This window comes from Suricata suricatta, chromosome 1 (assembly GCF_006229205.1).
Source record: "Suricata suricatta isolate VVHF042 chromosome 1, meerkat_22Aug2017_6uvM2_HiC, whole genome shotgun sequence".
NCBI lineage: Eukaryota > Metazoa > Chordata > Mammalia > Carnivora > Herpestidae > Suricata > Suricata suricatta.
In genome coordinates, this window is record NC_043700.1 from 1,414,597 (window position 1) to 1,425,807 (window position 11,211).

General features: G+C 58.5%; 1 protein-coding gene across 1 annotated transcript in view; it reads left to right on the plus strand.

The window, feature by feature from the left end:
* The window catches only part of ARHGEF10 (Rho guanine nucleotide exchange factor 10), an 81,311-nt gene that overhangs the window by 65,945 nt on the left and 4,155 nt on the right, over positions 1-11,211 (plus strand). The window contains exons 27-28 of the mRNA XM_029933186.1: positions 2,365-2,507; positions 6,531-6,705. Coding sequence (XP_029789046.1) covers positions 2,365-2,507; positions 6,531-6,705 — 318 coding nt within the window. The remainder of the gene's footprint in view (positions 1-2,364; positions 2,508-6,530; positions 6,706-11,211) is intronic.

Below are 11,211 nucleotides of genomic sequence, written 5' to 3' on the forward strand. Positions count from 1 at the left end.
TTTAAGGGACACGGTGTCACGCCTGGATACACACAGGCCTATCAGGACGATGGCTGCTGTGGCGCTGGCCACGCCCGTGCCGTCCCCTAACTACTGTTCCCTTCGGGTCAGGCCTGCTCCCTCGCGCTCCGGCGTCCGCAGCACCGTGTGTGGACTTGGCCGTACGGTGCACTCGGTCCTGGGCCTCCCCTCTGGTGTCTCGCACACCGCCTCCCTCCCATCTCAGCACCGCGGGTCTGTGCTCTGTTCCTGCAGGCGAGCGTCCGCGCAGGAGGGAGGTTGTGGAGTGTCTGTCTGACGTGTCTCCTACGTTACGAGTGGTCGGGTTTCCTCATAGTCTACAGCCGGTCCTAGAGTAGTTGTGTTTTTAATCTCTTGAGGCCCCTCCGCACTGCTCTCCAGAGCGGCCGCACCGTGCGCGTTGCCACCAGCAGTGCCCTCACACCTGCTGTTTCTGGTCTCTGACGATACCGTCTCACAGGTGTGAGAGGTCTCCCGCTGTGCTTCCACTCCGTTTCTCTGAGGGGGAGGGTGCCGACCACGCGTCCGTGCACCTGTTGGCCGCGTGAATGTCTTCCTCGGAGCGAGGTCTCCTCGCCCTGCTGTGCTCCCCGAGGTATGAGGACGTGCCTGGCTGGAAGGAGAAAGGCCGCTTCTCCGCCCGCCTCTGCTGCGAGCATCTGACTTTTTAGGGAGTTTGAGATCTGAAGTGTTCTGTAGGAGATCTCCAGATTTTTAAGTGGGGGCTCAAAATGTCATCGGCATGTGTTTGCACCCAGCTGGGGTTGGGCAGCCTGGTTGAGAACACAGGTCTGGAGGGAAGATTCCAGAAAGAGGCTGTCCCCAGACAGGTGGTGTGTCGGCTGGAGCTGATGCCTGCATCCCAGGGACCAACATTGTGCCCTCCCCACCGCCCCCAGAGGTCTTTGTGCACAGGATCTGCAGGAGTAACTCAGGTGCTCGGAAAACAAAGTTCACTTGTTAGAAGTTAATCTTGAACCAAAATAACACGACTGCAGTGGGCGTCTTGATTCGGGGACATGGCAGGTCGGCGGGGCAGGGGCCGCGGGGCAGGGGCCGCGGGGCAGGGGCAGCGGGGAGCCGCAAGCCCTGCTCTCTCAGTCTCGTGTGGGTCTTGGGGAGAGTCGTGTCTCCACTCAGACCTCTGTGATTTCATCAAAAGTGGAGACCACAGAGTCTCAAGGGGCTGTGAGTCCCGGGTGAGAAGGACTGTGTGCTTTCTTGTGCACACGTGTGTTTGCATGTGTGACTGCTAGGGAGTGCGTGCTTGTGTGTGCGTGTGTGTGTAACCATGCAATGATACCCCCAGTCCTGCGTGGATTTTACAGTGATTTTACCCATCATTATCCACTGGAACCAATGATTGTCCTGCAGCATCGTTTGGTCTACGTGCAGCAGAAAAGCATTTCCATGCGAGTTGAATTCTAACTTGACGGTGCACTAGGAACGCAGAGCTTGCCTAGCTGCCTCCCGGTGTCCGCACAACCTCAGCTTAGGTTATTCATAAACAGGGATTGGACTGAAAGGTTCAGTGCTTCAGCTCCAGAACACGGAAGCCAGACCTCAGTTCGGAGCCGCGACCTTGCCCTCACCCCTGAGCCAGCTCTGTTCTGACTCGGAAGTCCGAGGTGCCGGTGGATTAACTGTTAGATGTTTTTAGGCACAGTGGCTTCATTAATGGTTGCTTTGAGAATTCAAGAATTCACGCAGTCACAATGAAAACTGTGTCAAGTCTTGCTTTCCATATTTTTTATCGCTGTCTGAGTTGTTTCTGACTCACACTTCATGTGAAGTGTGACCTCATCTGTGGATTCCTGAAAATATTCTCAAAGCAGATATTTCAGCAGTGCCTGTACTTCACGAACAGAGCAAGCAAAAGCCTGTCACCTCCGTTCTGACTTACTGTTTTCATTCAGGGAAGATCCCGTCTGTCCTGATAATACAGGATGCATAGCACGGGAAGTCTCAAAAGTAAGAGCAGGCAGTGGGGGTGTGAGGGTTGGCCCGTGCTGTTTCGGGGAAGATCCTTCTCCTGATGACTGAGTCACTCGCTCTGTGAGCGTTGTGGGTGACAGGATGTGCCGGACGCTTGGGTGCCGGGCCCTGTGTGGGCTCGTTGACCGCCGTCTCACGCCCCGCAGGCAGCCGGGCGGGGGGTCGGGGCGGCGCTCCAGGCTTGGTCTGCCTGCTGAGCCGCCTCATGGAGCCCTGGATGCCCAGAACCAAGCACGAGCATCACAATTACTGGTGACATTTTGCCTGTTGCTCAAAATGACCCGAGATCCTTTCCCCTAGTCCCTGTTCACAGATAACTGATTTTGAAAGTAATTTTTTTTTTTTAAGATGGCTCCTGGAATCCCGAACCTCAGAAAGTGATAAAATTAGGCGTCCTGCCCGTTAGAAGCCTCGTCATGACGGAGGACACGTTATGGGCAGCTTCTGGAGGTCAAGTTTTTACGATCAGCGCAGAGACCCACACGGTAGAGGTAAGCCCCTTGAATGCGCGGCCCGGAAGAGGCGTCTCGGGGCTGGCCCCAGTTCGCCTCCGATGCTGGCGGTCTGAGGGCCTGCGGCTCGTGGCTGATGCCGGCAGCCTCTCGCGTGTGGCCCTGCGCCAGGGAAAACCCCTCCTAGATTTGTCGGGGAAAGACCGGATTCCCTAGGTTGCTCAGCCAACCACCCTCTAGCCTGGAGTCTGTGGAAGAACCATCCGTTGTTCACCTGCGAATTAATACAAACACGTCACGTAAACAAATGTGTTCAGTATGAACATACCGGAGAGTCTTCAAGGACACGGGGAGACTTGACGTTTGATTGAAGCAGCGTTTTCCAGTCAGTGCAGTGCGTGGATTATTCCATAAAGGACAGGAGACAACTGGCCATGTGGAAATGTGGAGCCGTCCCCTGGGCCCGAGTCTTTACCCTTCTGAACGTTATAGATGGAGGTAATTTTAAAACATAAACAAAGTCATAAACTTAGATAGAAAGCAGTGGAATGTTCTCATTACTTTGTAGCAGGAGAGATTTTCCAAGCATGACATATTACCTAGAAGTTGCCATAATAAAGAAAACAATAAATTTGATACAGTTTTAGAACATTTTTTGTGCACATTCAGTAAGTGTGTGTTTGTATAGAAAGTTTTGTAAACGAAGATGGGGAAAATGCATGCCGCATCTGTGACTAGGAGTTCTTAGTAGTAATTTTAAGAAAAGAAGCAGAGCTAAAAAAAAAAAGTTCAGAGGACATAAGAAGGCACCTCAGAGAAAATACGAATAGGGTAATGAGCTACAAACCGTGCAGCGCACAGACGTGTGTGTGTCTGTACACCGAGCCCGCACACTACACGCGTGCACCTGTACACAGAGGCACGTGGGAATCAGCCTCATCAGTAAAACGTGCTCATTGTAATAAGAAGCCATTTTTCAAATGGGCAAAAGGTGAAACTTTCTCACTTTCCAGCGTTGGCGAGCTGTGGGCGCGTGGTGGCTTATTCTGGGCAAGCGCAGGGCTCTGGGACCCACCAGTGGAGGGACGCCATAGGGCAGGGTCTCTGGAAGGTACTCCCGTGTCAGGGTCGGCGCCCCAGAGGCTCAGATCTTTTCCTGGCAGTGCCGCCGTAGACATTCACTCCTTAGCTAAGTGTGCGCGCGTGCGTGTGTGTGTGTGTGTAAGGATACATATTGCCGAGCTGTGTGATGTCACGAATAATTGATAACACTCTAGGGAGCGCCAATGGGGGGACTGGTTAAATCGGTCCATGCCTGGTGGCGGTGGGGAGAAAGAACGGGCGGCCCTCACAGGTGTTCAGTTAGGTGGAGGAGGGGCATGTTGCGGAGCATCGTGTGGACGTACGTGTGCAGAGAGAGCGCCTCACGTGTTACCTGTTGTTAGTGGTTGCTTATCATGTGCATGTGTGTGTACTTTCAGAGACCTGCAAGGAGCTGTCCTAACCAGGGGAGCAGGGATGGAGACAGAAAGAATTTTACTTTCTATACCTTTAAATTTTTTAGCCCATTTTATATTTTTATATATATATTTTTTTTTGGATAAAAGTTGCATATACCTAATTATTTCCTGTCTGTTCATTCAATTTCTCATCTCTAAGTGAACTCAGATAGCAAAGGTTTTTTTTTTCCACCAATGAAGCAAATCCTGTCACAAAAATTCCTCTGACCATCACATGAAAGGTGGCAGAGAACAGAATCTGTTCAGGGGAGGGGCCCCGGCATCTCCGTGGGGGCTCCGAGGGCACTTTGGAATGACTGCTGCCAATCTCCACAGACTCATGATAAACTTTAGTTTTTACGAACTTCCGAAAATATTTGTCTAGACTCTCCTTAGGAGGATTATTGGTTCAGCAGGACGGAAACTCGAAGCCGTTTTGCCATCATTCATTGAGACGGATTTCAAGACATGGGTGAAGCCTGTTTACGGGCAGAGTTGGTGGCATGTTCTGTTCTGTCAGAAGGTGGACCAGCCCATCATAGGAGCCCCTTTGCGTCGCGGAGTGTGGGCTGACCGTGGTCGGAGTGACACTGCGTCTGTGGACGTGCGGTCTTAGACTGTGGGAGACCCTGGAGGGCTGCTCGTACGGCAGGCCTTCGGGAAGCCACCAGGGACCCTGCTGGGCGCGCTGGGTCCCAGACGGGCTCAAGTCAATGCACTTCCCATTGGCCCACAACTGGCTTTCCTGTGTCTTGTCCTTGATGTGCCTCTCCAACATCCCGCAGGACCCCACGCCCTGCAGCTGACCGGAAGCCGGCCGGTGGCGGCCCAGGCCGTGCCAGGCAGCTGGCAGGAGAGAGCAGAGCCATGGCTTTGATGCCAGGAACACAGAGGGCAGGGCAGAAACTCAGATCATTACCGCCCCAGCGCTCCGGCCAAACAGAGTTCCTGGAAGGAGCCTGGAGCCTGTGGGGAGCGGTGCCCGTCACGTGTGAGAAAGGTGTGGGGGCCCGAGAGCCTGGTCGGAAGTGAGGTCGGCACCGTGGGGGCAGGAGGGACCTCACGTTCTGTACAGACAAGCTTGGGGCTGTTCCTCGGTCCTTGTGAGCACTCGCAGACATCCCTCAGGGCGGGAGGTGTCCCACAGGGGCAGCCGCGTCTGGCTGGGCAGGGACACCGCCATGTGGTGCGGAGGTGAGCCACCGAGGGGCTTTCATCTGGAGCAGGTGTTAGGGAGTCCGTGCTCTCCGAAGGCTGGATTCCCACGTCAGGGACGGAGGGACCCACAAGACGTGCAGGCCCACAGGGTGAGCTGGTTCTGGGAAGACAGGCCACCGGCCGCAACGTGCAGGAGACACACCAGGGGGTGGTCACGGACAGTGTGCCCCCAGCACCAGAGATGCGCCCACAGCATCTGGCAAGCACGTGAAGGAGGCGAGTGACATGACTTGGGACAGAGCAAGGACAAACTGCAGTGAATGGATAAAGTAACTTGCCTGAAAGCAGTGGAAAGGGTGGGCCTGGAGCAGCGGTTGGTCCTGGGAACATTCTGGAGTGCTAGTTCTGGGCCCCACCCTGGGCCTGCTGAATGAGAAACCGGGACTGAGGGCTAGCGCCCTGTGCTTCTGCATCATTCCTGGAGTGTCCGCAGACAGGACGTGGCTCTGGTCCTGGATTCTTGAGCTCCCGTAATGTGGACGACTCTGCCCCCGTCTCACCGTCCCCCCGATGTGCCTTCTTCCACCGAGACTGTTTTCCGGGGAGTAGTGACCGCCGTGTGAAGAGCCCGCGAGGGGCGGCTGGGGAGTGGGCACATCACTGGGCTCCACCAGCCCCCCTGCGCGTGCATGTCCGGGACCCGCCCTGAAGTCAGGAGAGTGAGCCCACCTTGTGTCCCCGTGCCGCTCGGGCTGTGGTCTTTCCACCTGGAGGACCGTGTGCGGTTTGATCTGCCGTGGTCTTCCAGAATGCTCTGAGGGTCCCGTGTCTACATCCTGAGTCTCCAGGCTCCACCCCGGCTACAGACCTAATACACAACACCACCACCTGCCCAGTGCTGGCCCGCCACCCTGGGGCCAAGTCGCAAAATCCACCCCGTGGGTCCCCGTAGAGCAGGGTTGTCAGGATGGAGATACGGACGGGGCAGAGCTCGGCCAGAGCTCGGGGGAAGGACCTGGTCACACCAAGAGGTAGCAGGTGGCCTCTGTGGACAGGCCAGGGGCAACTGCAAACCCAGCCCCCATGGGGAGCCCAGGAGCACTGGGAGCAGTGGGGTCAGGCAGGCCTTCACAGGGCCGCCCAGGGCCGGGGTGTGGGCCTCCAGAGTTTGGGGAAGGGGCTGCTGGCTCCCCACCAGAGTCAGGGGTGCTGGCTGGCCTCTTCAGCCATTGCATCTCCCCATTCCCGTCCCCTCTTCCCGCTCCTTCTCTCCGTCCCTCTCGTCCCCCCCCCCCCCCCCGCTCTCACCCACCTGCCGGGGGACCGTAGGGCTCTACCCCCGCGGTGGGCAAGGCTCCAGGTGCGCCCCGGCGCCCCCTCCATCCCCTCTCCTCGGTCTCCCCAGAATCAGCTGGAGGCGCACCAGGAAGAAGGCATGGTAGTCTCGCACATGGTCGTCGCTGGCGTGGGGATCTGGATCGCCTTCACCTTGGGCTCCACGCTGCGTCTCTTCCACACGGAGACGCTCAAGCATCTGCAGGACATCAACGTAGCCACCCCCGTCCACCACATGCTGCCAGGTGATGGGGAGGGTCCCGGGGAGGACGTGGTGGGGGCGTGGGGTGCAGGCTCGGCCCCTTCCGGAGAGGACACGGTGGGTGTTCTGTGCCGCTGTGCTCTGGCGTGGATCCATGTTCAGGCGCCGTGTTTAGAGGTCAGAAGCCTTGATCCTAGGCCGTTTCTGCTAGTTAAGCCGGATAAGAGCGGCCCTGGGAGCAGGGTGAAGACGAGACGGAGGAAGAGATTCGAGGGCAGGGAGGGGCCCCAGGGGAAGCCGGAGACGCAGCTTCTGGGCGGGGTGGCCACCAGGCACCGAGCAGGAAGGATGCCCCCGGCACGGGGATCAAACTAGCAGAGGGGCAGAAGTGGGGCCCTGGCGGCAGCAGGCAGCTCGTGTGTGTGTCTGTGTGGCTAACGTGGGTGTGTGTAGCTAGTGTGTGTAGTTACTGTGTATGCAGTTAATGTGTGTGTGTGTAACTAGCATGTGTGTGTGCATGTGGCTAGCATGCGTGCACATGTAGTTACCGTATGCGTACACATACATGTATGCATAAACACGTACGCGAGTGTGTATATAAGCACACGGCCAGTAAGTGTGAGTAGGCACCTAGCATATCCCAGCGTACTGCTCATGTGTTTACACGTACAGGTAGTGTGTGCTCCTGTGGCCAGTGTGTGCAAGCTTCTAGCCAATGTGTGTGTATTTGCATTTCATGTAGCTGATGTGTATACCCGTGTAGCTAGAATATATTCACATATGTGGTGTGTATAAGCATGTCATGAGTGTGTGTGTGTGTTATAAATATGCAGCTGGTGTGTTAGGTGTGTAGCAGGTGTGTGAGCACGTGGCTTGTGTGTGTAGGCACGTGGCTGGTGTGTGAGCACATGGATTGTAGGTGTGAGCACATGGCTGGAGTGTGTAGACATGTGGCTGGTGTGTGAGCACGTGGATTGTAGGTGTGAGCACGTGGCTGGAGTGTGTAGACATGTGGCTGGTGTGTAGGCACGTGGCTGGTGTGTGTGATCACGTGGCTGGAGCACGCACGCATGTCAGTAGCATGCGGAAGCGCATCGCTGCTATGGACGGGCACAGCGGGTGTACGTGTGCGGGCTCGTAGCCAGGCCGTGTAAGCATGTAACAAGCGTGTGTGTAAGCAGGTAGCGCCTGGGCAAGGGCTGAGGGGCGGAGGGAAGGAGGCGGCCGGGCAGGCTGTGTGGCTGCGAGTCTGGAAGGAGCTTGCTGGCAGCGGGCTGTGAGGATGGAGGGTGCGGGCAAGCAGCGGGGAGGAGCCGGCGAGACCGATCTGGGAGAGGCAGGGCCAGGAGGTCTGAGACGGGGGGCCTGGGTTTTCAGGAGGAACGTAAAGTCAATGACATCGGGTCACAGAAAGCCGGTTTGTAGGAAACTAGCAGGTGCGTTTGCATTTGGTGCTGCCGAGTGAAGGGGGATCTGGCATGAGGGTGAGGGGTCGCGAAGGGGCCACAGTTTGGGACTTTGACCTCCCTGGCTAGCAGTGAGGGACAGGGGGATGGGGCAGAAAGGTCAGATGCCACCATCAGGAGGTGAGACAGGGTCACATGGAGTCAGGGGGCGTCTGAGCGGCCAGGAGAGCTGCACTGGGTGGGGGCCGGCCACACGCCTGGCCTGAGTGCTGCTGTGTGCGTGTGTACATGCGTTGGTGTGCACCTGTGGTGCAGTCGTGTGCATGGGTGTGTGCAGGCATGTGAGAGCATGTGTGCACCTGGAGTGCTCGTGTGTGCACACACATGTGAGTGTGGGGGTATGCCTGGAGTGTTCTTGTGTGTACGTGAGCGTGCACGCACACGTGAGTGTCGGGGTGTGTGCCTGGGGTGTTCTTGTGCGTACGTGAGCGTGCACGCACACGTGAGTGTCGGGGTGTGTGCCTGGGGTGTTCTTGTGCGTACGTGAGCGTGCACGCACACGTGAGTGTCGGGGTGTGTGCCTGGGGTGTTCTTGTGTGTACGTGAGCGTGCACGCACACGTGAGTGTGGGGGTGTGCGTGTGAGGTAGGAGCATGCTGCTGGTGCTTTGAGAGCAGCGGGAACCCGGGCAGTGAAGACACGGAATTTGGGTTTTGCTTGGAAGAGTTAATCTCGGAAGGCTGAGCAGGTTAGAGAACCGCGATCAGGCTGCCTCTTAAGTGACGTCACACGTTGGATGGCGGTTAGGTTCTGCAAGTACACAGTGTGGCAAAAACCCCTTAGACGTGGTCTGGGCCCCTGCTCGTGTGGGCAGTGAAACGAGCTCTCAGCGTCCAAGAGGGTCCTCACGGGCTTGGGGGTGGGTTGGTGGGGGACTGGTGACAGATTGGTGGCTGCTTGGTGGGTTGGTGGCAGATTGGTCAGTGACAGTGTTGAAGATGTCCGTAGCTTGAGCAGAAGGTGCTGGAGGAACAGTCGCCGTTGACACGTTGAGAAATGAGTGATGTGGGTTCAGGTTCCGGAAAGGCTGGCCTCTGACCGGGGGAAGAGCACTGGGGTTGGGAGGCAGGTTGGGGGAGAGAGCACGGCAGGAAGCACGTTTGTTTGGGGCGTGGCGGGTGAGTGACAGGGGCTCCTGGTCGTGTTTAGTGTCTTTACCGGGACGGCGGACACGTAAAGCCACGTCAGGCGTGCGGCTCAGTGGTCCCGTGCGTGTGCGAGTCGCAAAGGGCTCACCAGCACCGAACCAGCACGTTCTCCACTTCATGGTTACCACGTGTGCACGCGTGCGTGTGTGTGGTCAGGAGGGATGAGCTCCGTGCAGATCATTTCCTAAACAGGGCGTTTTTGTTTCCCAGGGGATTTCCACAACGCACGAGCTGCTGTGTGGGCAGGCGGCTTTACAGGTGCCCCCGGGGACTGGTGTCCTCTCCCGCGCGAGCAGGTGGAGCGGGCGTGGGCGGTCAGGCTGCATTGTATGTGGGTGTGCGTCAGGCGGGCCCTCAGCGTGTGCATGGGCGGCTGGCCCATCCGGGGGGCTGCCCTCTGCACCCCGGCGTCCTGACCCCCGGCCCCAGGGGAGCCCCGGCCCTGCGGCCATCTTGTCCTGTTCCTCAAGGTTGAGTGGGTCCCACACTGCCCACCGGCTGGCCCACGAGTGCCACGGGCCGGGACCTTCCCGTAGGGCTGAGCTCCGCCCTCACGTCCATGCTGCGTGTACAGACGCCACGTGGGGACGCTTGCTTCATTTCTCACCAGCGTTTTGTGACTGGTTCCACCCACCGGTAACGACGCTCTTGTTTCCCTCTGCGTGGCCTCGGGGTGCTGGTCACGGACCCCCGGGCCCTGCAGAGCCCAGAGGCCGTGCGGTGACACGCCTCCCAAGCCCCCCCTCTGCGGGCCGGGCGCCGGCGTCGTCCTGGCTCCGCCCTGGTCACAGCCCGCGTCCCCTCGGTCCTGGGTCTTCGTTCCTGTGATCTGAGGCTGTGCAAGCACAGGCGAGCCTCCAGGCCAGATCGGGGTGGGGCCTCCGGCTGACTCGTGGTGTCCCGAGTTTCACCACCTTCGGGGGCAGCTTAGGCCTGCCCTGCATCTCAGACTCTCCGTGAGGGTCGTGTAGCGGCCGGGGAGGAGGGCGGGTGGTGAGAGCGAAGTCCGCTACTTCGCAATGTCGTCATCGTCCTGACCCCGGGCGGCTGTGGGGTGCAGTCCTCGGGGAGGCATGATCCGAAGTTGGTCTGACTTTTTTTCAGTTTATTTTGAGAGACAGAGAGCGAGCGAGTGAGCGAGCGCACATGCACGAGAGCGGGGTTGGGGCAGAGAGAGAATCCCAGGCAGGCCGCGGGCTGTCAGCACCGAGCCCGATGCAAGGGCTCAAATTCCCCACTCTGAGATCGAGACTGGAGCCAAAGTCAAGGGGGACGCTCAACTGACTGAGCCACCCCGGTGCCCCCCAAATTGGTCTGATTCTCGTTGCATTCTGAGTTAGAGAACGAGAAGGCCAAAGAGCTGGTCCTCCCTTTGACCTTTACCGGCCTTTGCTCAGGCCGGTGTTTGCTGGAGACAAGCGCTACTGTTCACCCCACTGTTGGTGACTCCGCGTGTGCTCATGCTTCGCACACGTAGGTGCCCTGAATTGGAGGCCGCCGGGCTGTCGTTCTCTGGACACTTGTGTTCGTGACTGCCTGGCAGCCTCCCCACATCCCTGCGCAGCCTGCTGGTGGGGGAGTGCTCAGGGGGAGGGGGAGCGCTCGGAGGGGAGAGTGCTCCAGGGCACAGGACTGAGCTGGGGTGGAGCTGGAGAGCTGGGGTCGGGGAGGGGTTGCCAGGGAGGGGGGCACTCTGGAGAGGCCCCAAGTGTCTGCTCCCGCCCGCCTCACTACAGACACCACACCCCACCTTCCTGTCCCCCTGCAGGGCCCCAAGCGCCCTCCCGCCCCCTATAGCCCCCCACCCAGCCCCCAGCCCCACTGCAGACACTGGACCCACCTCCCTGTCCCCCTGCAGGGCCCCAAGCGCCCTCCTGCCCCCTACAGCCCCCCACCCAGCCCCCAGCCCCACTGCAGACACTGGACCCACCTCCC